A 26,420-nucleotide genomic window follows, 5' to 3' on the forward strand; every position below is an offset into this window, starting at 1 on the left:
ACGTGTGAGAGGATGCTATTTCAATCTGCATTTGTCTCTCGAAACACAAAGTGCCGGAGTAACCACAGGTCTGGAGGACACGGACAAGGTGACATTTCGGGTTGGGATGTGTGTCCCGACCTGAAACGCCACCTATCCAGGTCCTCCGCAGATGCTGCCTGACCCGCTGAGTTACTCCAGTCCTGCGCAAATTTCCAGCATCTGCAGTTCCTTGCGTGTGCAGTATGTCTCTACGACCATGCAGAATACTGAGAGTCATCAGTGTGGGGTCAATGTGGTGCCTCCCTCTTCATAGAGGAAGATTCAGGTTTGCCATCGAAATGAGAGTAGAGCATGATTCAGTTTTTAATGCGTGTCGGTTTACTTATAGAATTGGACGTGACACTGAAATGTCCTGATCAAGACCAAACAACTGTCCTACACATTCACGCTCCTGTTTCTTCCTGTAAGACGGAAAGGTGAATAGCAGAAGGAGAAAGCATGTCCTATCTCCCATTGCCTCATTGCCTGAACACGTTTGAATTACTTTAGAAGTGCAATTGTTACGCAGGCAATTTGCCCACTGTTGCCGCCACATACAATATGTGGTGGATGTGAAAAGGATGTTTCCACTGGTGGGAGAGTCCAGGACCAGAGGTCATTGCCTCAGAATTAAAGGGGTGCTCTTTTAGAAAGGAGGTGAGGAGGAACTTCTTTAGGCAGAGGGTAGTTGATCTGTGGAACTCTTTGCCACAGAGGGCTGTGGAGACCAAGTCAATGGATATTTTTATGGCAGAGGAAGACAAATTCTCGATTAGAACGAATGTCAAGGGTTATGGGGAGAAGGCAGGAAAATGGGATTGGGAGGCAGTGATCAGCCGTGTTTGAATGGCGGAGTGGACTCGATGGGCCCGAATGGTCTGATTCTACTCCTACAAACCTGTGAACGTGAACAATGTTGCGAAAATGGTCAGAAGACCTGGTCGTGAGAGAGGGCAAATCTCTGCAACTTGTTCCCTCCCGCCTGTTGTACCTCAGCAACGCCAAAGGTTGGGCCATGTGATGGACTGATCAACCGGTCGGTGCCTGATCTATCTTCGAAAACGTAGCAACGGGTGCTAAAGCTCTTTGTTCCCTTCGTACTGCAGCTGGACGATGCAGGGACAGTGTTGCTGGAAAGCTTGCTGGTCAGGGAGAAGAACGGCAACTGTGCACCCGCAAGGCCATCAGCAGCCAACACTAACCCTTCTCCTGCACCTTCCGCGCCATCGCCCGGACACACTGGTAAGTCTGATCCAACAACCTTATAGAAGCATGTACAATTCTTAAGGGATTGGACGGGCTAGACGCAGGAAATAATGTTCCCGATGTTGGGGGGAAGTCCAGAACCAGGGGGGGTCACAGTTTAAGAAAAGGACTATGCCATTAAGGACTGAGATGAGGAAAAACCATTTCATCCAGAGAGTTGTGAATCTGTGGAATTCTCTGTCACAGAAGGCAGTGGAGGCCAATTCACTGGATGTTTTCAAGAGAGAGTTAGGTATAATCTCGGGGCTAAAGGAATCAAGGGATATGGGGGAAAAAAATCAGGAACGGGGGTACTCATTTTAGATGATCAGCCATGATTATGTTGAAGGGCAGTGCTGGCTCGAAGGGCCGAATGGCCTACTCCTGCACCTGTTTTCTATGTTTCTCACAATTACCCAACAAGCACGCAACATAAGCTTTCCACTGTACCTCGGTACACGTGACAATAAACTAACCAGAAACGGAACAATTGGGTCGCTCGCCAACACGGTGCATCAACAGAATGGAGTTTGGTGACAAACTTTGAAACCTGTTGCTGACGCTCTGGAGTTAGGAATGTTTTCTCATTTGCACGGCATTGGCTTTTATCTTAGCCTAGTTTAGTTTAGTTTAGAGACACAGCGGGGAAACAGGTCCTTCAGCCCACCGAGTCCGCGCCGACCAGCGATCCCCGCATGCTAGTCCTTTCCTCAAAGATAGGAGTTTCGCCATCAACATAGGCAGTTATTCCTCTTCTCCAGCTAGCAGCTCCTAGACTGTGGAACAGCATCCCTCTCCCCCTGCGGAGTTCCACAAGGCTCCATCCTAGGCCCCATTCTCTTCTCTCTATACATGCTCCCCCTTGGCCAAATCATTCAAAGGCACGGCATTTCTTTCCACTGCTAAGCCGATGACACTCAGCTTTACCTCCCCCTGAAACCCAACAACCAGTCAAATTTAAACAGCCTCTTGCACTGCCTTGAGGACATAAAATGTTGGATGGCACAGAACTTCCTCCAATTAAATGAGAGCAAGTCTGAGGTCATCCTATTCGGCCCCCCCGACTCCATCAAATTGATAACAGGCAGTCTTGGAAGTCTATCCTGCCTAGTCAAACCGCATGTCAAAAACCTCGGCATGATATTTGACTCTGCATTAAAATTTGATAAGCAAGTCAACGCTGTGGTAAAAGCCAGCTTCTTCCAACTTCGAACCATAGCTAAAATCAAACCTTTCCTCCAATTCGACGACACAGAAAAAATCATTCACGCTTTCATTTCCTCCCGCCTAGACTACTGCAACTCCCTATACACTGGGATCAGCCAATCTTCCCTGTCCCGCCTGCAACTGGTCCAAAACGCCGCAGCGAGACTCCTGACGGGTACCCGTAAAAGGGACCACATCACCCCGATTCTGGCCTCTCTCCACTGGCTCCCTGTACGGTACAGAATCAACTTCAAGCTCCTCCTATTCACGTATAAAGCCCTAAATGGACACTCCCCCCCCTACATCAAAAATCTTCTAACCCCCCTCTCTAACTCCAGGTCCCTCAGGTCGGCCGACTTGGGGCTACTCACTATCCCGCGGTCTAGGCTTAAGCTCAGGGGTGACCGCGCTTTTGCGGTTGCAGCTCCTAGACTGTGGAACAGCATCCCTCTCCCCATCAGAACTGCCCCCTCCATCGACTCCTTTAAGTCCAGGCTCAAAACCTATTTCTACTCCCTAGCGTTTGAGGCTCATTGAGGAGGCGCTGTGAACTGTTTGCGTGCTACTGTATGTTTCATTTATTTATTTATTTTTTCCATTGGAACCTAATCAGATGTACAGCACTTTGGTCAACGTGGGTTGTTTTTAAATGTGCTATACAAATAAAATTGACTTGACTTGACTTGACTTGACTTGACTTGACTTTCCTACACACTAGGGACAATTTACAATGACACCAAGCCGATTAACCTACAAACCTGTACTTGTTTGGAGTGTGGGAGGAAACCGGAGATCCCGGAGAAAACCCACGCAGGTCACGGGGAGAACGTACAAACTCCGTACAGACAGCACCCGTAGTCAGGATCGAACCCGAGTCTCTGGCGCTGTGAGGCAGCAACTCTACCACTGAACCACCTTGCCGCCCATTTCTATTTCCATCTATTTCCATGTAAAATGTTTCTGCTTCTGGATGGTTGACAGGGCCTCGTAGGAAGAGATACCGAGCCCACTGGTGCAGACAGCTGGTATCTGCGTGCACCACACATCCCCTGTTGTCACTATTGGTTTTGGTTATTGGTTTTGGAGGGCGGAAAGTAAGGCAATCCTTCTTCTCCATGGATTTCCACCAGGCTTCTGCCCGTGACCTGGACGGGCTTGCAAAAACCCAGCAAAGCCAGCCCGTACTCCTGCAGTTGGCACTAGGACTCCTTTAGATCCATGCATGTCCTAGCTAGCGTTTTAACGGTGCGAGTTCTGGTCTCATATTTGTGTGGCCCACAACAAAATGGTGGCCACTGGGGACGAGATCGGGATTAGGTTCTGCTGAAGTTCTCGCACGATAAAACACTCGCGAATTAAAAGTTTTTGTCTGAGCTGCAAGCACTACGATAGGAGCACCAATGTGTATTCCGTATTGGCACGTTATTGCTCATGATTAGCCTCTCATGCTCTCTCTCTCTCTCTCTCCCCAGGGACAGTGATGGTCACCAATGTGCATGGACATTCACACACTTTCAACAGCTCCAGCACTGGCAGCAGAGGAAGGTGAGAACCTGTGAACTACCCGATTAGTCAATCACTTTCCCTTCTATCTTTCTCAGTCCTCCCTCCCTCCCTCCCTCCCTCCCTCCCTCCCTCCCTCCCTCCCTCCCTCCCTCCCTCCCTCCCTCCCTCCCTCCCTCCCTCCCTCCCTCCCTCCCTCCCTCCCTCCCTCCCTCCCTCCCTCCCTCCCTCCCTCCCTCCCTCCCTCCCTCCCTCCCTCCCTCCCTCCCTCCCTCCCTCCCTCCCTCCCTCCCATCTTTCCTTACCTCCCTCCCTCCCTCCCATCTTTCCTTACCTCCCTCCCTCTCTTTCCCCCTCTCTCTTTCCCTCTCTCCCTCCCTCACTTCCTCCATACCATCTCTCCCTACCATCTCCCTCCCCCCTACTCTCCCCCCTCTCTCTCTCTCTCCCACTCCCCCTCACTCCCTCTCTTTCTTCCCCTCTCTCTTCCTCTGTCTCTCTCCCCCTCTCTTCTCTTACCTCCATCTCTCTGTCTGACTTTGTTCCCCTCACGTTCTTGCAGCTGCACCTCATCGGGCAGGCTATCGCGACCTGAGCCTCAGCAGATGCCACCAGCCATTCGCCTTGAATCATTTCAAGTAAAGCAGGAGCCGAATTTGGCGGATGGCCTGTGCGATTTCCCCATCATTGTGGTGAAGCAAGAGCCTGGAGAAGAGATCACGGATCCTAGCCTGGTCAGTCATGGAGTCATAAAGTCATAGAGTCGTACAGCGTGGAAACAGGCCCAGCAGCCCGACTTGCCCACCCTGACCTTCGTCAAAGGTCAAAGCCGGTGCTCCTAAGTTTTTATTTGTGTATTTTCAAACTATTTCACATAAAATTGTGCGTAAGGGAGCGGGTGAGAAAGTGGGATAACGTAGAACTAGTGATCGATGGTCGGCGTGGACTCGGTGGGCCGAAGGATGTGTTTTCATGCTGTATCCCCAAATTAAACGAATCTCTTCTCCAGCCATCCTTCTGTGAAGTTTCAAGCAGCTGTAATCTATTCCGCCTGCTTTCCATCCCTCCCTTCCAGCTGGTGACCCAACGGAGCAGCGCAGCAACGTTGGTGATGGAGGGGCGGGTGGGCATTCAGCAGGACGGCTCGGCCAGAGGGGACCCCCCGGACAGCACGGCGTCTCCCTTCCCCAGTATCGCCGCCCCTGTGGACAGGCAGTCCCAGGCCTCGGGCACCTCTCACAAGCCGCCCCGGGCAGGAGGTGACAACAGTAAAGAGGACGACCCGAATGAAGACTGGTGTGCCGTCTGTCAGAACGGAGGCGACCTGCTCTGCTGCGAGAAGTGCCCCAAAGTCTTCCATCTAGTCTGCCACGTGCCCACTCTCCTGACTTTTCCGAGGTAAGATGCGTCAACTCCCCCCGTTCTCGGCGGGCTCTCTGCCTCTCCAAATGTAAAGCCGCCTCACGGAAAGCTGTCTTCTGAATGACGTTTAGTTTCTTTAAGATTTCGTGATTCACTGGCAGGGACAAACACTTTCTGTTTAACCTAACTGGCCTTGAGAAGGTGCAGTGGTCCATTTCCTGATCCAATCCCATCCTTGTGATGAAGGCATTCCCAGAATGAGGGTGCGCAGTGAGTTCCAGGGTTAGACCGAGCAATGATGACAATACTTTTCCAACTCAGGATGAAGTGAGACGAGGCAAACCTTGGCATGATGGCACCCCCTATGCCATTGTTCTTCTACTTTTGGACCTTTGCTAGGAGCTTTGGGATTTATTCATAAGTTCGTATGTTAGGAGCAGAATGAGGCCATTCAGCCCATCGTCTACTCTGCCATTTAATCATGGCTGATCTATCTATCCCTCCTAACCCCATTCTCCTGCCTTCTCCCCATAACCCTTGACACCCATACTAATCAAGAATCTATCTATTCCTGCCTTAGAAATATCCATTGATTTGACCTCCACAGCCTTCCGTGGCAATGAATTCCACAGATTCACCACCCTCTGACTAAAGAAATTCCTCCTCATCTCCTCCCTAAAGGAACGTCCTTTAATTATGAGGCTATGGCCTCTGGTCCTGGGATCTCCCACTGGTGGAAACATCACCTCCACATCCACCCTATCCAAGCCTGTTGGGTTGCTTTTGAAGAAGAGTTGGTTCTGCAGAGTGTCCATCGGGTAATAAATTGGCTGGCGGCCAAATGGCAAATGGTTTTGAATGCAAACTAGTCTATCTTTCTAGTTTTGAAATTGACCGTGGGTTGAAATTGGTCAACCGCTTGTTTTGAGTGCCTTGTAGACAATTGATGGGCTTTTGGAGAGCTGGGAGTAAGTCACTTTCCGTGGAATACGCAACGCTGACTTGTTCTAGCGGCAATCTTATATATGTAGTGCCGTGGAGCCTTACAGCGTGGAAACAGGCCCCCTTCGGCCCAACGTGCCCATACCGGCCAACATGTCCCATCTACAATAGTAGATGTGGTTGACCCAATTGAGTTGATGGCTGTGGAGTGGGGCGGTTCAGGAGTCTGGTAGCGGCACCAGGAACCTATTGGAACTGTCTTCCAAATCTCACTCTGTGCAAATGCCGTCTGTGTCTCCTTACGCACGCCATCGTTCTATGAAACAAGTCCCTTCAAGGGGAAGCGGAATGTGGCTAACCGCGAATCGTTCAAATGCAATTAGGATAGATTTTATTCAAGTTGTTTTTTGCTGCTCCGTTACCAGAGGAAGTTGAGATGAGGCGGTAAGTTGAGAGGATTAGTGGTTTTTTTTAATTTCCAGTAGTCTCCGCCTCTGTGCTTCCCCACCCAGTGTTGCAGCCTAATTGACGGCAGTGAATATCGACAACAAAAGTGCCGGAGTGATTCAGCGGGTCCTGCAGCATCTCCAGCGAAAATGGATAGGTGGCTTTTGCTGGGGACGGGACCCATCTTCAGGTGGCGCGGCAGTAGAGTTGCTGCCCGTGCAGCGCCGGAGACCCGGGTTCGATCCTGACTGAGGGTGCTGCCTGTGCGTTGTTTGTACGTTCTCCCCGTGACCTGCGTGGGGTTTTTCTCCGGGATCTCCAGTTTCCTCCCACGCTCAAAAGACCTACTGTAGGTCTGTAGGTTAATTGGCTCGGTATGATTGTGCAGGCATCGCTGGTGGAACAACCTTACCCACCTCCTGACCGCTCCTTGACTCGAACACCCACATGTTGTATCTTGCCTGCTTGACTACAGTCGTTGCCCAAGGATTGTTATTGTATGCATGACCCTCAGGGTAGCCAGAAGCAAACAGGCAGGGCGGCACTTGTTCTTTAACTGCAAGTTATTTCTTTTCTGAATGGGATTGGCAACCGGATGCTGAAGTGTTTGGAGTGTTTGGAGCATCAGACAGGAAACTGGCTCCCATTGAAATGGATGACCATTAAACCCATGCCCAAGAGCTGAGCTTCTGTCTAGTGTCAGCCAGCAATTCTCAGGCCAAGCATTCAGAGATCAGTGTTCCTTTTGAATTTTGATGAGATACATTTCCGGTAACTGCAGTTCTGCATTTAAATGAGAAACAGGAATCCCTCCACCCTGACTCCCAGTCTGAACAAGGGTCTCGACCTGAAACGCCACCTATTCCTTTTCTCAAGCAAGCTGCAAGAGGAGGTAGTTGAGGCAGGGACTATCCCAACATTTGAGAAACAGTTGGACAGGTACATGGATAGGACAGGTGGGTTTGGAGGGAAATGGATCAAACGTGGGCTGGTGGGAGTAGTTCAGATGGGACATGTTGGTCGGTGTGGGCAAGTTGGGCCGAAGGGCCTGTTTCCAAGCTATGACTCTATGATTCCAGAGATGCTTCTTGACCCGCTGAGTTGCTCCAACATTTTGTGTCTATTGTCGGTGTAAACCATAATCTGCAGTTCCTTACCTGGTTGAAGGGTGTCTGAAGAAGGGTGTCGACCAGACACGTTCCTCTTCTCCAGAGATGCTGCCTGACCCCACTGAATCATTCCAGGTTTTTGTGTCTATCTTCGGAGTAACTTGCCTGCTCCTTTACGTGTCTCTGTTCCACCCACCGTGGGCAGCTAGTTCTCGGTCAGCCATCGACAAGTTCATTGGTTGTAGGAGCAGAATTGGTCCATTCAGCCCCTCAAGTCTACTCTGCCATTCAATCATGGCTGATCTATCTTTTCCTCTCAACCCCATTCTCTTGGCTTCTCCCTCTAACCCCTGACACCCGTACTAATCAAGAATCTGTCATGCTCTGGTTTAAAAATATCCATTGACTTGGCCTCCGCAGCCTTCTGTGACAATGAATTCCACAGATTCACCACCCTCTGACGAAATAAATTCCTCTGTGTCTCCTTCCTAAAGGTACGTCCTTTTATTCTGAGGCCATGGCTCCTAGACACTCCAAACACGCAAAACATCCTCTCCACGTCCACTCTATCCAGGCCTTTAATATTCGATAGGTTTCATAGAAAACATAGAAAAATAGGTGCAGGAGTAGGCCATTCGGCCCTTCGAGCCAGCACCGCCATTCTATATGATCATGGCTGATCATCTAAAATCAGTACTAACTACCTCTTGAAAACATCCAGTGAATTGGCCTCCACTGCCTTCTGTGGCAGAGAATTCCACAGATTCACAACTCTCTGGGTGAAAAGTTTTTTCCTCGTCTCGGTCCTAAATGGCCGCCCCCTTAATCTTAAACTGAACCGTTCTGTTTGTTTCCCTCAGCGGCGAGTGGATCTGTACGTTCTGCCGTGACCTGGTGAACCCCGGGGTGACGTACGACTGCGACGAGCAGGGGCAGGCGGGCGACAAGCGGAAAGCAGCGGGGGCTCCCGAGATGCCCCCAGTTGATCAAATGGTACGTGCGTATGTGTCCCGTCAAAAATGCGCAGTGCAGAAGTGCCGGACACTAGCACGAGCACTGGACGGCACGGTGGCGCAGCGGTAGAGTTGCTGCCTTAGAGACCCGGGTTCGATCCTGACTACGGGTGCTTGTCTGTACGGAGTTTGTACGTTCTCCCTGTGATCGTGTGGGCGTTCTCCGGATGCTCTTCTCCGGCTTCCTCCCACACTCTCAAAGGCGCACAGGTTTGTATGTTAACTGGCTTCAGTAAAGATTGTAAATTATTCCTAGTGTGTAGGATAGTGTTAGTGTATGGGGATCGCTGGTCCGCACAGACTCAGTGGGCCGAAGGGCCAGTTTCCACGCTGTATCTCTAAAACTAAAACTAAACTTGACACGTGACTTAAGATTCAGTCTGAAGAAGGGCCTCGACCCGAAACGTCACCCATTTCTTCTCTCATGAGATGCTGCCTGACCCGCTGAGTTACTCCAGCAGTTTGTGTCCACCTAGGATTCATCATCAAACATTAATGCTGCTGAGATTTGATTTCAGCCTCTTATTTGTAGGTGTTAAATGTGTCTCATTTGGTTTTGCTCTGGAAAATTGTGGGTTTAAGACCCACTTCAAACTTTGACCGTGATCGAGGCTGACGGATCAGTGCTGTGCTGTAGTGGTGTCAGAAGGTGCCATGTGGGAATAATTGAGGCTTTGTTCTCCTATAATACATATGTCCACAAGATGTGAGATTCTCCCATGAGAGGAAGCTCCCTCCCCAATCCCAACCTGTCAAGACCCTACAACATCTTGGTTTAGGTTAGTTTAGAGATGCAGCGCAGAAACAGGCCCTTCGGCCCACCAGGTCCGTGTCAACCAGCGATCCCTGCACATTACCATCCTACACACACTGGGGACAATCTTTTACATTTACCAAGCCAATGAACCTGAACATCTTTGGAGAGTGGGGGGAAACCGAAGATCTCGGAGAAAACCCACGCAGGTCATGGGGAGAACGTACAAACTCCCTACAGACAGCACCCGTGGTCGGGATCGAACCCGGGTCTCTGGGGCTGCATTCGCTGTAAGGCAGCAACTCTACCACTGCGCCACCGTGACCGCCCGAATCTTGTATGATTCAATCAAATCCCCTCTCTTCCAACCACCTGCAAGTACAAAAACACAAGGTGCTGGAGGAACTCGGCGCATCAGGCAGCATCTACGGAGGAAACTGAAGGACACCGCCTCCAGTTGGGACCCTTCTCAACACAGGACCCGAATCGTCGTCTGTCCATTCACTCCACAATGCTGCCTGACTTGCTGATTTCCTCCAGCACTTTGCTCAAGATCCCAGCGTCTGCAGTTTCTTGTGTCTCCTGCAGATACAAGCCTTGTTTGTTCAACTCAACTTTCCTCATCCTGTATAGAATGAGACAACATGGAAACAGATTGTTCAGCCCATCAAGTCCACGACGACATCCAAGCACTCAACTGCACCCATCCTAGTTTTTATTCTTCTCACATTCCCATCAATTCCTCCCAGATTTAACCACATATCTGCACACTTGGGGCCGTTTACAGTGGTCAGTTCACCTGCTTATCTGTGCATCGTTGGAATTTGGGAATAGACTGGAGTAAACGGGGCGGCACGGTGGCACAGCGGTAGAGTTGCTGTCTTACAGCGCCAGAGGCCCGGGTTAGATCCTGACTACGGGGTGCTGTCTGTACGTAGTTTGTACATTCTCACCTCTTCATAACGTCAGTGGTAGGAATCTCATTTGAAGGTCTTACTTGGCCATCAGTACGGTGCAGAGAGTGTTAGGATCTTTGAGAACCAATCTTTAGATGAAATCTAAGACCTGCTTGACCATTTGAGCTGGAAAGAATTCTTTTGAAGATGAGGTGAGTTGTTCTGATCATGACTGATGTTGATGGTGGCGCAGCGGTAGAGTTGCTGCTTTACAGCGAATGCAGCGCCGGAGACTCAGGTTCGATCCTGACTACGGGTGCTGCACTGTAAGGAGTTTGTACGTTCTCCCCGTGACCTGCGTGGGTTTTCTCCGAGATCTTCGGTTTCCTCCCACACTCCAAAGACGTACAGGTATGTAGGTTAATTGGCTGGGTAAATGTAAAAATTGTCCCTAGTGGGTGTAGGATAGTGTTAATGTACGGGGATCGTTGGGCGGCACGGACTTGGTGGGCCGAAAAGGCCTGTTTCCGGCTGTATATATATGATATGATATGATATGATACAGTACGTGCTGCCTCGACCCCAACCTTTCTGCAGCAATACATTGTGGACTGTAAAAGGATATTAAACGATAAAGAGATGTTTTGAGAGTGTGGTCCAGGTTACTGAGGCTTTCCATTGGAAAGCAACAAGTACGTTTGTTACAGGAGACATGTTATTAAGCAAAAGGAATGCAGAGAAGATTTACAAGGATGTTGCCAGAGGGCCTAAGCTATAGCGAGAGGTTGTGCAGGCCAGGACTACTCATTGAAGCACAGGAGGATGAGGAGTGACCTTGTAGAGGTGTATAAGAAATAGATAGCGTAGATGCCCAGAGCCTTTTGCCCAGAGTAGGGGAATCAAGAACCAGAGGACATAGGTTTAAGGTGAGAGGGGAAAGATTTAATGAGAACCTGAGGAGCAACTTTTTCACACAGAGAGAGTGGTGGTTATATGGAATGAGCTGCCGGAGGAGGTAGTTGAGGCAGATACTATAACAACATTTAAAAAACATTTGGACAGGCACATGGAAAAGAAAGGTTTAGAGGGATATGGGCCAGACGTGGGCAGGTGGGACTGGTGTAGTTGGGGCAAGGTTGGTCGGCGTTGGACAAGTTGGACATAGGGCCTGTTTCCATGCTTGCTGTATGACTCTATGTTCCCAAGTAACAAGCAATTTGTTTTTTACAGAAATGCGAGAACCTGCTGCTTTCTTTGTACTGTGAAGAGATGAGCGTTGCCTTCCAAGAACCAGTTCCTGCTTCCGTTGTAAGTACCTGTGTCCCTTCTGCCCTAAAGGGCCCAAGTCCTTCCTCACACATGGTGCAGTGCCACACTCAGCGAGCCTTTCCTCCGCGGAGAGTCGGGATATTGGACCGCACCTAACATGGTCCATCGGTGGCGCAGTGGCGCGGCGGGTGGAAATGCTGCCTCACAGCGCCAGAGAACCGGGTTCGATCCTGACGCCAGGCGCTGCCTGTGTGGTGTTTGCACGCGTTGCCCTTGTGGATTTCTCCGTGGATTACAATGTCACCAAAGCCAATTAACCTACAAACCTGTACACCTTTGTAACGTGGAGCGCCCGGAGAAAACCCTTGCGGTCACATTCCTCCGGATGCTCCTGTTAAATCAAATTCTTTACCTTCAGTCTGAATAATCACACGTGATACTGGATTAGCACATCAGATTTATTCCACCATGGGGTTGTTCCCGAGAAGATCTCCAGACACAACACTAGTGTCTGAAGAGACCGCAACTCAGGGGAGGGGAAGAACAACTTCTCCACCATTGTTTACTTTTTTATACAGAAAAAGAGAGGTGTGACAAAAAGAAATCAAGGACCAATTACACATCTAATACAATGACCAATTACACATCTAATACAATGACCACTTACACATCTAATACAATTTCCATGGTTACAGAGAAGACAAAATCATTGATACAGGTCACATGCTCAAAAACCAAACCATTAATATAAGTCACATGTATTTAGAGAAACGCATCAATTTACCTAGCGTGGATTCAAACTTTTCCTCCTTTCACACGCACCCAAATAAGGAGTTGCTAATAAGAAAGAAACTTTCTTATCTCTATAGACGAGCAATCTCGCAGCTGCATGACCTTGCTTTACTGTTTCAATACACAGTACTCGCAGTCAGCCAGAGTAGTGGGAGAGGACAATAGCCCATCTCTTCTGTACACTCCTTATCACTCGTAAAGGGACAAACACATTCTGTTCCCAAGGATAACATTTCTGCCACAAGCATCCATCTTACTGCTTTCCACTAAAATAAGCATCCATTTTATATTAGCTAAAACAACACAAGAAACCATCTTCACTACAACAAAATATAATATCTCTAATTGACTATACCAGCTAATAGCATAGATTCACACTCCCGTTTCTTCCCACATCCCAACGACGTGCGGGTTTGTAGGTTAATTGGCCTCTAAAGAAAGAAATTGCCCCTGATGTGTAGGGAGTGGGTGAGCAAGTGGGATAACGTAGGACTCGTGTGGATGGGTGATTAATGGTCGGTGCAGGCTCGGTGGGCCTAAGGTCATGTTTCCATACTGTGTCTGTAAACTAAATTAAACGAGAAGGTGTGTGGAGATCTCGTCCACTGGGGGAAGGTCCCCTGCCCTCTTGTAGCTAGGGTTGCAAGCAGGTCAACACTCCTTGGAAGCAATCTGGAAGCGAAAAGAAGAGGCCTTCTGGATTTTACCAAAGCCTTATACAATACAATACAATACAATACAATACAATACAATACAATACAATATATCTTTATTGTCATTGTACAGGGGTACAACGAGATTGGGAATGCGCCTCCCATACGATGCAATAAATTAATTAGCTGGTCAGTATTAATTTAAACAACCCAATGAAACAAATTGGACAGTTTTAAAACAGAATAAAGTGCAAGTAGATCTGTGCCAGTTCACTGTGCGATGTGACCATCTGGCTCAGCAGGACCGGTTCATAGCAGCTATGGGCCTGGGGATGAAGCTGTTCCTGAGTCTGGAGGTGCGGGCGTAGAAGGCCTTGTATCGTCTGCCCGATGGTAGAAGTTTGAACAGACTGAAAACATTGCCCATTGAGCATGAGGATACTTGCTCGGGACGAGACTAGAGTCACTCTCAGGTGTTCCAGTGATCTACTGCCTTCCAATCCCAGGCTGTCAGGGTTTGCTTCTGACTTCTGCTGCTGTCTGTGTGGAGTTTGCAGTGGAATTCATCTGGAGGTTCTGGTTTTCTGCCACATCTCAAAGTTCAGTGGTACGACAATGTTTTTATTGTCACATGTGCGAAGTGCAAATGCACAGTGAAATTATTTTCTTGCAAACAGTCCGGTAGAGAATTACCATACCTAAGCACATCCCCAATGAGCAAATAGTACCGAAGTAGTCCACTGATCCCGCATGCAAGAGGTAACATGTTTTGGATGGATTGTTGTATGGATTGGTAGGCTATTGGTCACTATAATTTACCCCTAGTTTAGAAGGGTGGCAAAATCTGAGGGGATTTTAATGGGAATGCATGGGTAGATAAACCAGGATTAGTGTAGGGCTGGTGTAGATGAGTGGTTGATAGTTGGTGCGGGCTTGGTGGGCCAAAGGGCCTGTGTAAGTGCCGTATGACCCAGGTCGGTTTCCCTCTCCTGAAGGTGTCACGGTGGCGCAGCGGTAGAGTTGCTGCCTTACAGTACCAGAAACCCGGGTTCGATCCTGACTACGGGCGCTGTCTGTACAGAGTTTGTACGTTCTCCCCGTGACCGCGTGGGTTTTCTCCGAGACCTTCGGCTTCCACACACTCCAAAGACATTCAGGTGTTTATGCTAATTGGCTTGGTTTAATTGTAAATTGTCCCTAGTGTGGGTAGGATAGTATTGACGTGCGGGATCGCTGGTTGGTGCGGACTCGGTGGGCCGAAGGGCCTGTTTCTTCCCTGTATCTCCAAACTAAACTAAGCTAAAGGATATTCCTGTCCACCGGATTTCAAAGTATTGAGTTCGGCTTTGGTGCTTTAACTGTAATACTTGAGCTTTCCCACATTGTTCCTCAGTTCCACACACCCTGTGACCACAGCTTCATTGACACTAAGCGGCAGCCGCTCATTGTTTGCAGGTCCCTGACTACTACAAGATTATAAAGAAGCCAATGGACATGTGCACTGTGAAGATTAAACTGCAGAAGCAACACGCACAGCACTATCAGAGAGCCGAGGACTTTGTGGCTGATATCAGGCTGATCTTTAAGAACTGTGAGGAATTCAATGAGGTAAGTGGCAATTCCACGCGCAAACACGGGCCAGGATTCAGCTTCACGCTCTCGAACGATTGAATCGTAACCCACTGAAGTCTAACAGCAAGGGTGTAGTTAGTTGTCCCACTTTGCTCTCCATTCTCTGTTATGTGCGTTTGTCTGCCTTATCAGGCGGTCACGGTGGCGCAGCGGTAGAGTTGCTGTTTTACAGCGAATGCAGCGCTGGAGACTCAGGTTCGATCCTGACTACGGGCACCGTCTGTACGGAGTTTGTACGTTCTCCCCGTGACCTGCGTGGGTTTTCTCCGATATCTTCGGTTTCCTCCCACACTCCAAAGACGTACAGGTTTGTAGGTTAATTGACTGGGTAAATGTAAAAATTGTCCCTAGTGTGTGTGGGATAGTGTTAATGTGCGGGGATCGCTGGGCGGCGCGGACCCGGTGGGCCGAAGGGCCTGTTTCCGCGCTGTATCTCTAAATCTAAAAAAAATAAATCTAAATCTATATCAGTGTGTTTGTGTGTGTACATGAGTGCATGCATGCATTTGTCTGTGTGTATGCAGCCGTGCATGCCTATCTGCCGGTGCGTGTGTGCCTTCATGTGCGTATGTGTGACTTTGTACCACTTCCAGATGCGTATCGGGGAACTGTGAAAAACTCCTTGCGCTCTCCAGGGGCTCTAACACTGTTAAAAAAAAGACCAAATTATGATCTTGGTACAACAAACTTATCAATTTAGGTGTTTGGGTTTACTGTGGCGACATTAAAAGTGATTTGCAAAAATAAAAAAAGTTAACGTTAAGAATTGCACCTCGTGCATAGTTGCAGTTTGGGAAATCTAAAATTTCCCTCAAACCACCTTCTTCAGCTGCTAACCCAGCTTTCATGGCATCTGAGCACATTGGGAAGGCTAGCATTTCTTGCCCATCTCTAATTGCTCTCAAAGAATGTGGTGAGCTGCCACCTTCGACCCCATGCGGTGAAAGTAGTCCACATCTTTGACCCAAGAACGGTCATATTCTTCCAGGTCAGAATCCAATGCACCTCCGATAGCTGATGGAGGTATTATGGGTTTGGAAGATGGTTGGAATGGTGGTGCAGCGGTAGAATTGCTTACAGTGCCTGCAGCGCCAGAGACCCGGGTACAATCCCGACTACGGGTGCTGTCTGTACGGAGTTTGTACGTTCCCCCCGTGACCGCGTGGTTTTTCTCCAAGGCCTGCAGCTTCCTCCCACACTCCAAAGACGTACAGGCTTGTAGGTTAATTGGCTTGGGTCTGTATACTTGGTATAAGTGAAAATTTTCCCTGGTGTGTGTTAACGTGCGGGGATCGCTGGTCGGCGCGGACTCGGTGGGCTGAAGGGGCCTGTTTCCGCGCTGTATCTCTAAACTTAACTAAACTCTTGCAGCCTGACTCCGAAGTCGCCCACGCTGGAAGGACCCTGGCGCAATACTTCGAGGTGAAGGTCGCGGCCCTTTTCCCGGATAGGATATTCCCACCGGCGACACCCTCTAAGACCGACCCCGAGCGCACGAAGGTTAACGTGGACTCGGAGGAAGACGAGGAAGATGTCGTCATGCCCCGGAGAAAGCGTTCCAAAGGAAGAGAGAGCCCCATCTTCATCAAGTGACGGCGCTGGGATTCTCCCATTGAATAGACTTGCTGAGGACTGTAATATTTGTATCAGGAAAATGATATTTAAGAGAAACAATGCTTGAAATATCTAGTTAGTTGATGAACACTATTCTGTATTAGAATTACAAACCAGCAGGTGGTAAATTAAATACATTTCTGCTACCTCACAGACATGTCTGTCTGCTTGTTTGTTTCTGAAACCCTCTCAGCGATGGCCGGCAAAACAAGTAGGGTTTCAACTGTACCTCATGAGCGCGTTCAATCAGGTGTTAAATTTCCCCTGGAAAACCAGGGCTGGTGTGTCAACACTGACCTAAACTAGGGCAGTCATTACGTCTCCTGCTCCACTATCAGCCTGCCTTTGTCTCCCTTGCTTATTGCAAGGGACATTCTCTCCCTTCCTCTTCCAATTTCTCCTACTGTTCCACCGTTCCATTACCAGAAAGTGAAGGGCTGACCCAGTCTTTCCCACTTGGTGTAGTTCTGTTGCTTTAGCATTGTCACGTGTACCAATATGCAGTGATTAACTTTGTTTTGTGTGCTGTCCAGTCAAGTCAGACCATGTATGAGAACAACAAACAGTGCCAAAGAGAAGATAAACAACGTGCAGAATGGGTTGACTTGTCCTCAAGCTGGCCGCACAGATTTTAGTGAGTTGGGCCCACCGCTTACAATTTGCTGTTGTCCCCACACCCTGGGCGGCACAGTGGCACAGCGGTAGAGTTGCTGCCTTGCAGCGCCAGAGACCCGGGTTCGATCCTGACGACGGGTGCTGTCTGTACGGAGTTTGTACGTTCTCCCCGTGACCGCCTGGGATTTCTCCGGGTGCTCTGGATTCCTCCTGCACTCTACAGACGTACAGGTTTGTAGGCCAATTGGCTTCGGTAAAATTGTAAATTGACCCTAGCGTGTAGGATAGTGCCAGTGTACCAGGGGCGATCGCTGGTCTTGGTAGGCCGAAGAGCCTGTTTCCGCGCTGTATCTCTAAAGTCTGAAATAAAGGGAGTTACACCAAGAATCCACGGTAAGATTGAGGGTGATTAATTGTGGAATTGCTTCAAATTTCTCCCTCACTTTCCTCCTCCAAGCACCTGTCTGTGGACCTTTGCCGCCAACTCTAGGGCGGCACGGCGGCGCAGCGGTAGAGTTGCTGCCTTACAGCGAATGCAGCGCCGGAGACTCAGGTTCGATCCTGACTACGGGCGCCGTCTGTACGGAGTCTGTACGTTCTCCCCGTGACCTGCGTGGGTTTTCTCCGAGATCTTTGGTTTCCTCCCACACTCCAAAGACGTACAGGTATGTAGTTTAATTGACTGGGTAAATGTATAAATTGTCCCTAGTGGGTGTAGGACAGTGTTAATGTGCGGGGATCGCTGGGCGGCGCGGACTCGGTGGGCCGAAGGGTCTGTTTCCGCGCTGTATCTCTTTAAAATCTAAAAAAAAATCTAAAAGAAACTCAGCTTCCTTACGTTGTTTAGGTCCAAACATCCTGGTACACAGCAGGCTGGGATGTTGACCGCGACAGATACTATATCGTTGGAGTTGGTGCGTCACCGTTTATTTACCCCAGTGTTTAATGGACTGTAATACTATGTTTCAGTGTGGTATAGAGGGCGTCTCATTGTCTGCCATCCCCGTGCGCTCCACTGCCATCTATTGACCAGGTGCCAAGCCACAGTCCACAGTCGCAGGTATGTTGATAGACGGGGTTGAATCTTGGCAGCAAGTGCCAGGAATTCCATGGCAAACTGACTGCCTGCGTGCAGTCTGGGATTTCGACACATGGCCACAAATGCCGAACCTATGAAGAGATTCCGGCAGGCAAACCTAACGGTACATTCTGCCACCTTATGAGATTCGCCAGCCCTGACACTGGCAACCCCGCTGCAATGGTGTGCCGTCCATCTTGGTTCAGGCTTTGCTAATGCCATTCACTCCATTCACAGAGGAAGCAAGGTAAGAATACAGAAGGTTACTTTATAATTGTGCTTATATTAAATTGGCTTCAATCAGCAGTTTGAGGTGATTTTGTTTTATTAAAACGCTTAATCATTTAATATTTTGTTTTAAATATTTAATGGATTTGACCCTCCAGGCAATGTTCAGAAACATTCTCAAAGTGTCACTGCAAAGTTGACGGTGTGACTTTTGTGACTGTCAGCTCTCTTCACACTTGTATGAAGGGCTTGTTCTCGCCCACCCTCCTTAAATTTACGACTTGTCAGGCCGTCGCTGATTGGGGCTGGAATTCTCTGCCACAGAAGGCAGTGGAAGCCAATTCACTGGATGTATTCAAACGAGAATTAGATATAGCTCTTAGGGCTAATGGAATCAAGGGGTATGGGGAGAAAGCAGGAATGGGGTACTGATTCTGGATGATCAGCCATGATCAAATTGAATGGCCTACTCCTGCACCTATTTTCTATGTTTCTATGTTTCAATGCCTCAGAAATAGTTCTGCAGAGTCACAATTGGGCGGGTTTGGAATGATATATTTATTATTTGTGAATAAACTTTGTGTCTTATTTTCCTTTTCTGTCATCTCCTACTTTTCCTGCGGTCCTAAATTTTCTGAGTAACGAGGCCAAAGTTTAAACTGAAAGAGAGCGGTTGCAATTCACTTTGGAAGCAAACACAGTTTGATCAAAACACAAAGTGTTGGAGGAGCACAGCGGGCAAGGCAGCATCTATGTACCAGTGGGCAAGGTAGCATCCATGGACCAGTGGGCAAGGCAGCATCTATGGCACAGTGGGCAAGGCAGCATCTGTGGGCCAGTGGCAAGGCCTCACCTATGGGCCAGTGGGCAAGGCCTCATCTATGGGTGGCCAAGGCAGCATCTATAGCCCAGAGGGCAAGGCCGCATCTCTGGCCCAGTGGGCAAGGCAGCATCCACGGGCCAGTGGGCAAGGCAGCATCTATGGGCGGGCAAGGCTGCATCTATAGCCCAGAGGGCAAGGCACCATCTATGGCCCAGTGGGCAAGGCCTCATCTATGGGCCAGTGGGCAAGGCAGCATCTCTAGCCCAGAGGGCAAGGCACCATCTATGGCCCAGTGGGCAAGGCCTCATCTATGGGCCAGTGGGCAAGGCCTCATCTATGGGCCAGTGGGCAAGGCAGCATCTATGGGCCAGTGGGCAAGGCCTCATCTATGGGCCAGTGGGCAAGGCAGCATCTATGGAGAGAATGGCGGCGTTTCGCGTCTGGGACCATTTTATAAACACAGTGTGATATTAGTTTACATCACTCTTGACCAGCTTCACGTCACGACGAATGCTTTGAGATGGAGATATTGCTGATGGAAGTCATGTTCTGTCGGTAACCCGTTTACTTTATATTGGCTGGAGGAAGAGAATTACTATCTGGGATAGTACACTCTGTTGGAGTCCCAACATTAGTTTCCATCTTTGGGGCAGGAGGAGCCAGAAAGGGCAAAGAGGCAAAGAGGGGATTGATTTCTGAAGCGCTTGAACTCAAAGGAGGGGATCGGAGGAATGAAGCGTGTCAGAATGGAGACTCACCTGCCCCAGCAAGTATATCGTAAAGTATATGCTATTGGTATGAAATATTAATGTCTTCCCTCTATATTGAGTTATACATTGCCATCCCGGGCGAAAAACATGCAAGGCTGCCCGAGGAGGACCAGTCACATATCTACTCTTCCAAAACCTGGGGCGGCACGGTGGCGCAACAGTAGAGCTGCTGTTTTACATCGCCAGAGACTTGGGTTCCATCTTGACTACGGGTGCCACAAAATTCTTCAGTCTGAAGAAGGGTCTCGACCCAAAAGGTCACCCATTCCATCTCTCCCAGATGCTGCCTGACCTGCTGAGTTACTCCAGCATTTTGTGATACCTTCGATTTGTACCAGCATCTGCAGTTATTTTCCTACTTGACTACGGGTGCTGTCTGCACGGAGTTTGTACATTGTTCCTGTGACCGTGTGAGTTTTCTCTGGGTGCTCAGGTTTCCTCCCACATTCCAAAGACGTGCAAGTTTGGAGGTTAATTGGCTACTGTAAATTGTCCCCGGCGCGCAAGGGTGATTGTTGGTTGGTATACACTGGAATTTAGAAGGATGAGAGGAGATCTTATCAAAACGTATAAGATTATTATAAGGGGTTGGACACGTTAGAGGCAGGAAACATGTTCCCAATGTTGGGGGAGTCCAGAACAAGGGGCCACAGTTTAAGAATAAGGGGTAGGCCATTTAGAACTGAGATGAGGAATAACTTTTTCAGTCAGAGAGTTGTGAATCTGTGGAATCTGTGTCCTATCCATGTTCCTGTCTAACTGCTTCTTAAATGTTAGGATAGTCCCTATCTCAACTATCTCCTCTGGCAGCTTTTTCCATACACCCACCACCCTTTGTGTGAAAAAGTTACCCCTCAGATTCCTATTAAATCTATTCCCCTTCACCTTAAACCTATGTCCTGACAAATCCTGACTATGGGTGCTGTCTGTATGGTGTTTGTACGTTCTCCCCGTGACCGCATGGGTTATATCCGGGTGCTCTAATTTCCTCCCACACTCCAAAGATTTACAGGTTCACCATCTCTGGGCAAGAGACTCTATGAGTCTACCGATCTAATCATCGCATGATTAGAATCATGATCCTGATTATTACAATTTATTCTACAATGGGCCAAGGTGGAACAGATCCATACGGCACAGTAAATAAGATTCTGATGACTTTTTTGCCACAATTCTTTGTTAGAGCTTACAGGTTCACTGGAAGAAAGGAAGACCTTCTGTCGTACATCAAAGGCTTTGGAGTCGTGGTGTTGGGTATAGTGTCTCTGATCATCCTGAGACACAGTGACCTGTATTAACCTCTTGGCGTTCCACGGAAAAGTGAATCCCATTACCGCCCCCTCTCCCGCTGGATTCACTGAGGAATGTGGCCAGGTAAAAACAAGTAGCCACAGCGACCTGTGGCTCAGTCAACAGCTGGTCGAAGCCACTCTGGCAAACAGAAAACTCAGCAGGTCGGGCAGCATGTGTGGAGAGAAGTCAAGGGTCTGCACCGGTGATTAGTACTGCACGGTGGCGCAGCTGTAGAGTTGCTACCTTACAGCGCCTATCACCCGGGTTCGATCCTGACTACGGGTGCTGTCTGTACGCATTTTGGACGTTCTCCCCCTGACCTGTGCGGATTTTCCCCCGAGAGCTTCGGTTTCCTCCCACAAGATCTGCATGATTACAGGTTAATTGGCTTGGTGTATGTGTAAATTGTCCCCAGTATGTGTAGGATAGTGTTAATGTGCGGGGATCACTGGTCGGTGCGGACTCGGTGGGCCGAAGGGCCTATTTCCTCTCATTTTTTATCTCCTAAATTAAAAGAAAGTTACCCCGGATCTGGAGTTCATCCTGTTCTCCGGCGTAGTCTGTACGGAGTTTGCACATTCTCCCTGTGAATGAGTGAGATTCTCCCAGCTATATCCTGGTTTCCTCCCACAGCCCAAGACACGTGGGTTTGTCGGATGATTGTCTCAAGTGTGTAGGTGAGCAATCGAATCTGGGAGGAATTGATGGGCGATACAGTCGCGGAGCAGTACAGCTGCTGCCTTACAGTGCCAAATCCTGACTGTGGGTGCTGTCTGTACGGAGTTTGTACGTTCTCCCCGTGACCCCATGGGCTATCTCCGGGTGCTCCAGTTTCCTCCCACACTCCAAAGACATACAGGTTTGTTGGTTAATGGACTTCAGTAAAATTGTAAACTGTCCCTAATGTGAAGGACAGTGCTCCTGTGCGGGGCGGTCGCTGGTTGGTGCAGACTCGGTGGGCCAACCAGCGATTCCCGCATGCTAACGCTACCCTGCACACACTAGGGACAACGTACAATTTCACCAAATCCAATTAACCTGCAAACCCGTACGTCTGTGGAATGTGGGAGATCACGGACAAAACCTACGCGGTCACAAGGAGAAGGTACCGACAGCACCCATAGTCAGGATCGAACCCGGGTCTCTGGTGCTGTGAGGCAGCAAATCCACCACTGCGCCACTGTTCCTTTGCTTTGAAACACTGTGCGAGTGGACTTGGTGTGTTGCCCCCTGAGAGTCATCTTCTCGAAGCAAACAATTAGTAAGTTGGCAAAACAATTTTTAATGGAATCAAAAAGGCTGCGCACCATTGTCAGAAATTTTCCATTATATACAGTAAAATACAAACTCTAATCCACCCATGACAGTGCAGCCAACATTTCTACCCTTCGAGCCAGTTCACTTTGGATGTCATTTCTTGCTATGGCGATGAACATGAGCATGTCAGGTCCTGGTTTCCCATTTTGTCGCTGTGTAGCACTTTTTTGAAGAGAAAGTTGCTGAAGTAATGCTGTTCAATACTGTTTTCAACTGCCCAGGATAAGTAGACATCAGGCAGATTTCACCTTGAATGGAAACTTGGAGCAACGCTCAATAATTACCTAGGGATGGAGAAGATGAACATGGTTTCAATAGACAATAGGCAATAGGTGCAGGAGGAGGCCGTTTGGCCCTTCGAGCCAACACCGCCATTCAATGTGATCATGGCTGATCATTCTCAATCAGTTCCTGCCTTCTCCCCATACCCCCTGACTCTGCTATCCTTAAGAGCTTATCTAAGGATAGAGCAATTCAGAGAATTGGCCTCCACTGCCTTCTGAGGCAGAGAATTCCACAGATTCACAACTCTCTGACTGAAAAAGTTTTTCCTCATCTCAGTTCTAAATGGCCTCCCCCTTATTCTTAAACTGTGGCCCCTTGTTCTGGACTCCCCCAACATTGGGAACATGTTTCCTGCCTCTAACGTGTCCAACCCCTTAATAATCTTATACGTTTCGATAAGATCTCAGCAGGCAAATGGGGAGAGTGGGACAGAGAGATGATTCATCTCACCATTTTGATCCCTAAGGTTGCTGGAATCTAGCACACAATTTTGCCCCATTAGCACATATAAATGGAACAGTCATCAATGGAAGGAGATGGTGATCGACTTCAGGAAGTGAAGCAGTCCACATGCCACGGTTTGCATTGACAGCGCCGAAATAGAGATATCCTGGACCACCCACATTGATACAATGGCCAAGAAAGCACAGCAACGCCTCTAATTCCTTGGAAGGCTTAGGAAGTAAGGCATGTTCCCAACAACTATCGCCAACTTCTACAGATGCGCTGTGGAAAGCATTTTATCGGGGTGGACCACAGCGTGGTCTGGGAACAGCTCCATCCAGGACCACCAAAGAAACCAGAATATTGTGGACACAGCCCAGACCATCACACAAACCAACCTCCCTTCCATTGGCTCCATTTATACCTCACGCTGTCTTGACAAAGCCAACAATATAATCAAGGACCAGTCTCACCCTCTTCTCCCCTCTCCCATCAGGCAAAAGGTACGGAAGTGTGAAAACTCACATATGTCCAGATTCAGGGACAGTTCCCAGTTGTTATCATCCTACCAACAACAAGAGAGTCCTACCTCATTGGAGACCCTTGGACTATCTTTGATCGGACTTTACTGGATTTTATCTTGCACTAAACATTCACGTTATTCCCTTTATTGGGTGATTGTACACTGTGGATGGCTCAATTGCAATCATATCATATATATCATATCATATATATACAGCCGGAAACAGGCCTTTTCGGCCCACCAAGTCCGTGCCGCCCAGCGATCCCCGTACATTAACACTATCCTACACCCACTAGGGACAATTTTTACATTTTACCCAGCCAATTAACCTACATACCTGTACGTCTTTGGAGTGTGGGAGGAAACCGAAGATCTCGGAGAAAACCCACGCAGGTCACGGGGAGAACGTACAAACTCCTTACAGTGCAGCACCCGTAGTCAGGATCGAACCTGAGTCTCCGGCGCTGCATTCGCTGTAAAGCAGCAACTCTACCGCTGCGCTACCGTGCCGCCACATGCACTGTCTTTCCGCTAACCGGTGAGCAAGCAACAAAAGCTTTTCACTGTACCTCGGTTCACGTGACAAAAAACTGAACTCAAACTCAAAACAAACTCAGTCAGTAAATTCTGGTGATGTCCGTCTGGTGGCAATGCTCAGCGCAGATCTGAGGACACGTCCCGCCATGGGAACAGGAGTAACACCTCAGGCCGCAATGGATGATCTATTGTTCTGCTCGTATTGAGTGTCATTGTTTAGAATGGATCTAAAGGTCGTCTCGAGAACAGCTCCTTTATGAAAAGACCCAAAGTTAATTACTGACAATTCTCCAATCTCCTTACACCATGTTCTGCCCTCTGACATTTATTAACTCTGCAATCCACCAAACAAAACACAAAAAAAATGAAATCAAAGCACACTCACTGATATCACCTGGCATTGGTGAAGTGGATGAAACATGTTGGATAATTCTGTGGAAATAAAATATAATTTAGACTACATCCACCTCTTGGCTCACACAAAGTATCAGAGCCACTGGTAGACATAAAGTTGAGTGTAAGGTATTGGCCAAAAACTTTGTGAGGGAGCCTATTCTATTATTGAGATATGAACTTTATTCTAACGAATACACTCCAATGCATTCTGACCATCTATTGGGGTGGTCTGGTTTGGCTCAGCCACCAAGCACGACATCCGGAGGCTGCAACGAATCGTTCGATCAGCTGAGAAGGTTGTTGGCTGCAACCTTCCCCCCATTGACGAACCGTACACTGCAAGGGCCAGGAAGTGAGCAGGCAAGATCATCATCTCTGACCCCTCTCACCCTGGCCACAAACTGTTTGAAGCACTTCCCTCTAGAAGGCGACTCCGGACTGTCAAAGCTGCCAGAGTCAGACATAAAAACTTTTTTTTCCGCGAGTGGTAGCTCTACTCAATAATCAGAAGTCTGTAGTCTCTTTTGGCTCTGGGTTATTTCACTCACATGTTTAAACCGTAATTTTGTATTCTTAATGTTTTAATGTTTTATGCTTTATTCTTAATTGTTTACTGTGACTGTTGTTACTTGCGAGCGGAGCACCAAGGCACATTCCTTGTATGTGTGCATACTTGGCCAATAAACTTATTCATATTCGCCCCAAAACCTGTTGGCAATGGTTGAATAGATTCTTGAAATGCATCTTGCAGCAGGGCAATTTATCTACAGGGGGGCTTGACGAGAAGCATGCACTAATGGATGTTGCTGCCCCGCTACCAAAGACTGCTGGATCTTGTTCACACTCGAGATCCCCTTCAGCACAGGGAACCCAAAACACCTGACAAGGGGGATAGACACAAATGCTGGAGTAACTCAGCGGGACACGCAGCATCTCTGGAGAGATGGAATAGGTAATGTTTCGGGTCGAGACTCTTCTTCAGACTGAGTGACCTGAAACGTCACCCATTCCTTCTCTCCAGAAATGCTGCCTGTCCCGTTGAGTGATTCCAGCATTTGTATCTATCTTCGGTGTAAATTAGCATCTGCAGTTCCTTCCTACATATCGGACAAGGGGACTTCCCTCCGTTACAAGTGAACGCACTAGATCATCCAAAATGAGGGGCTCTCCATTGCAGGAGAATCCACCAGATCATGCAAGGAGATCCTCTTCAATGCAGGGGGACACAGTACATCGCCCAGAAGCTGAGCATGCTATATCAGGCAAGAGAGACCCCCTACATTAGTGGGAACGCAACAACTCATGGACTCGGTGGACCGTAGGGCCTGTTTCCGCACCATATCTCTAAAGTCTAAATTTGGTTGAGAACATTTGCGATCAATTTTGGGTGGTTGGTACGTAGATATTCCATTTCAAATGCCGTACCTGTTGTTCGACTGAATGTACCTTGCTGTTGATTGACTCCTGAAACACAAATAAAAGCTGTGTGAGGATATTGGCTGAGGTGGGCGAGAATCTTTCAGCACATTTCCCCACATCCGGCAATATTCCATATCAGGCAACTGAACCATCCTACCACAACTAGAGAGCAGTCCTGAACTTCTATCTACCTCATTGGTGACCCTCGGACTATCTTTGATCGGGCTTTACCTT

The 26,420-nt window shown here is 48.6% G+C and overlaps 1 protein-coding gene across 2 annotated transcripts in view; it reads left to right on the top strand.

Moving 5' to 3' along the window:
• The window catches only part of LOC144603574 (transcription intermediary factor 1-alpha-like), a 123,299-nt gene extending 106,472 nt beyond the window's left edge, over nt 1-16,827 (top strand). Inside the window, exons 11-18 of one of the 2 annotated variants that reach the window (XM_078416983.1) lie at nt 1,128-1,263; nt 3,945-4,017; nt 4,538-4,709; nt 5,051-5,373; nt 8,696-8,828; nt 11,729-11,806; nt 14,668-14,820; nt 16,216-16,827. In XM_078416983.1, the coding sequence (XP_078273109.1) occupies nt 1,128-1,263; nt 3,945-4,017; nt 4,538-4,709; nt 5,051-5,373; nt 8,696-8,828; nt 11,729-11,806; nt 14,668-14,820; nt 16,216-16,437 (1,290 nt within the window). In that variant the 3' untranslated portion in view covers nt 16,438-16,827. The remainder of the gene's footprint in view (nt 1-1,127; nt 1,264-3,944; nt 4,018-4,537; nt 4,710-5,050; nt 5,374-8,695; nt 8,829-11,728; nt 11,807-14,667; nt 14,821-16,215) is intronic. The other variant, XM_078416982.1, reaches the window with a different exon arrangement.
• Nucleotides 16,828-26,420: the final 9,593 nt, after the last annotated feature.

The sequence above is a fragment of the Rhinoraja longicauda genome, chromosome 20, assembly GCF_053455715.1.
Source record: "Rhinoraja longicauda isolate Sanriku21f chromosome 20, sRhiLon1.1, whole genome shotgun sequence".
Lineage (NCBI taxonomy): Eukaryota > Metazoa > Chordata > Chondrichthyes > Rajiformes > Arhynchobatidae > Rhinoraja > Rhinoraja longicauda.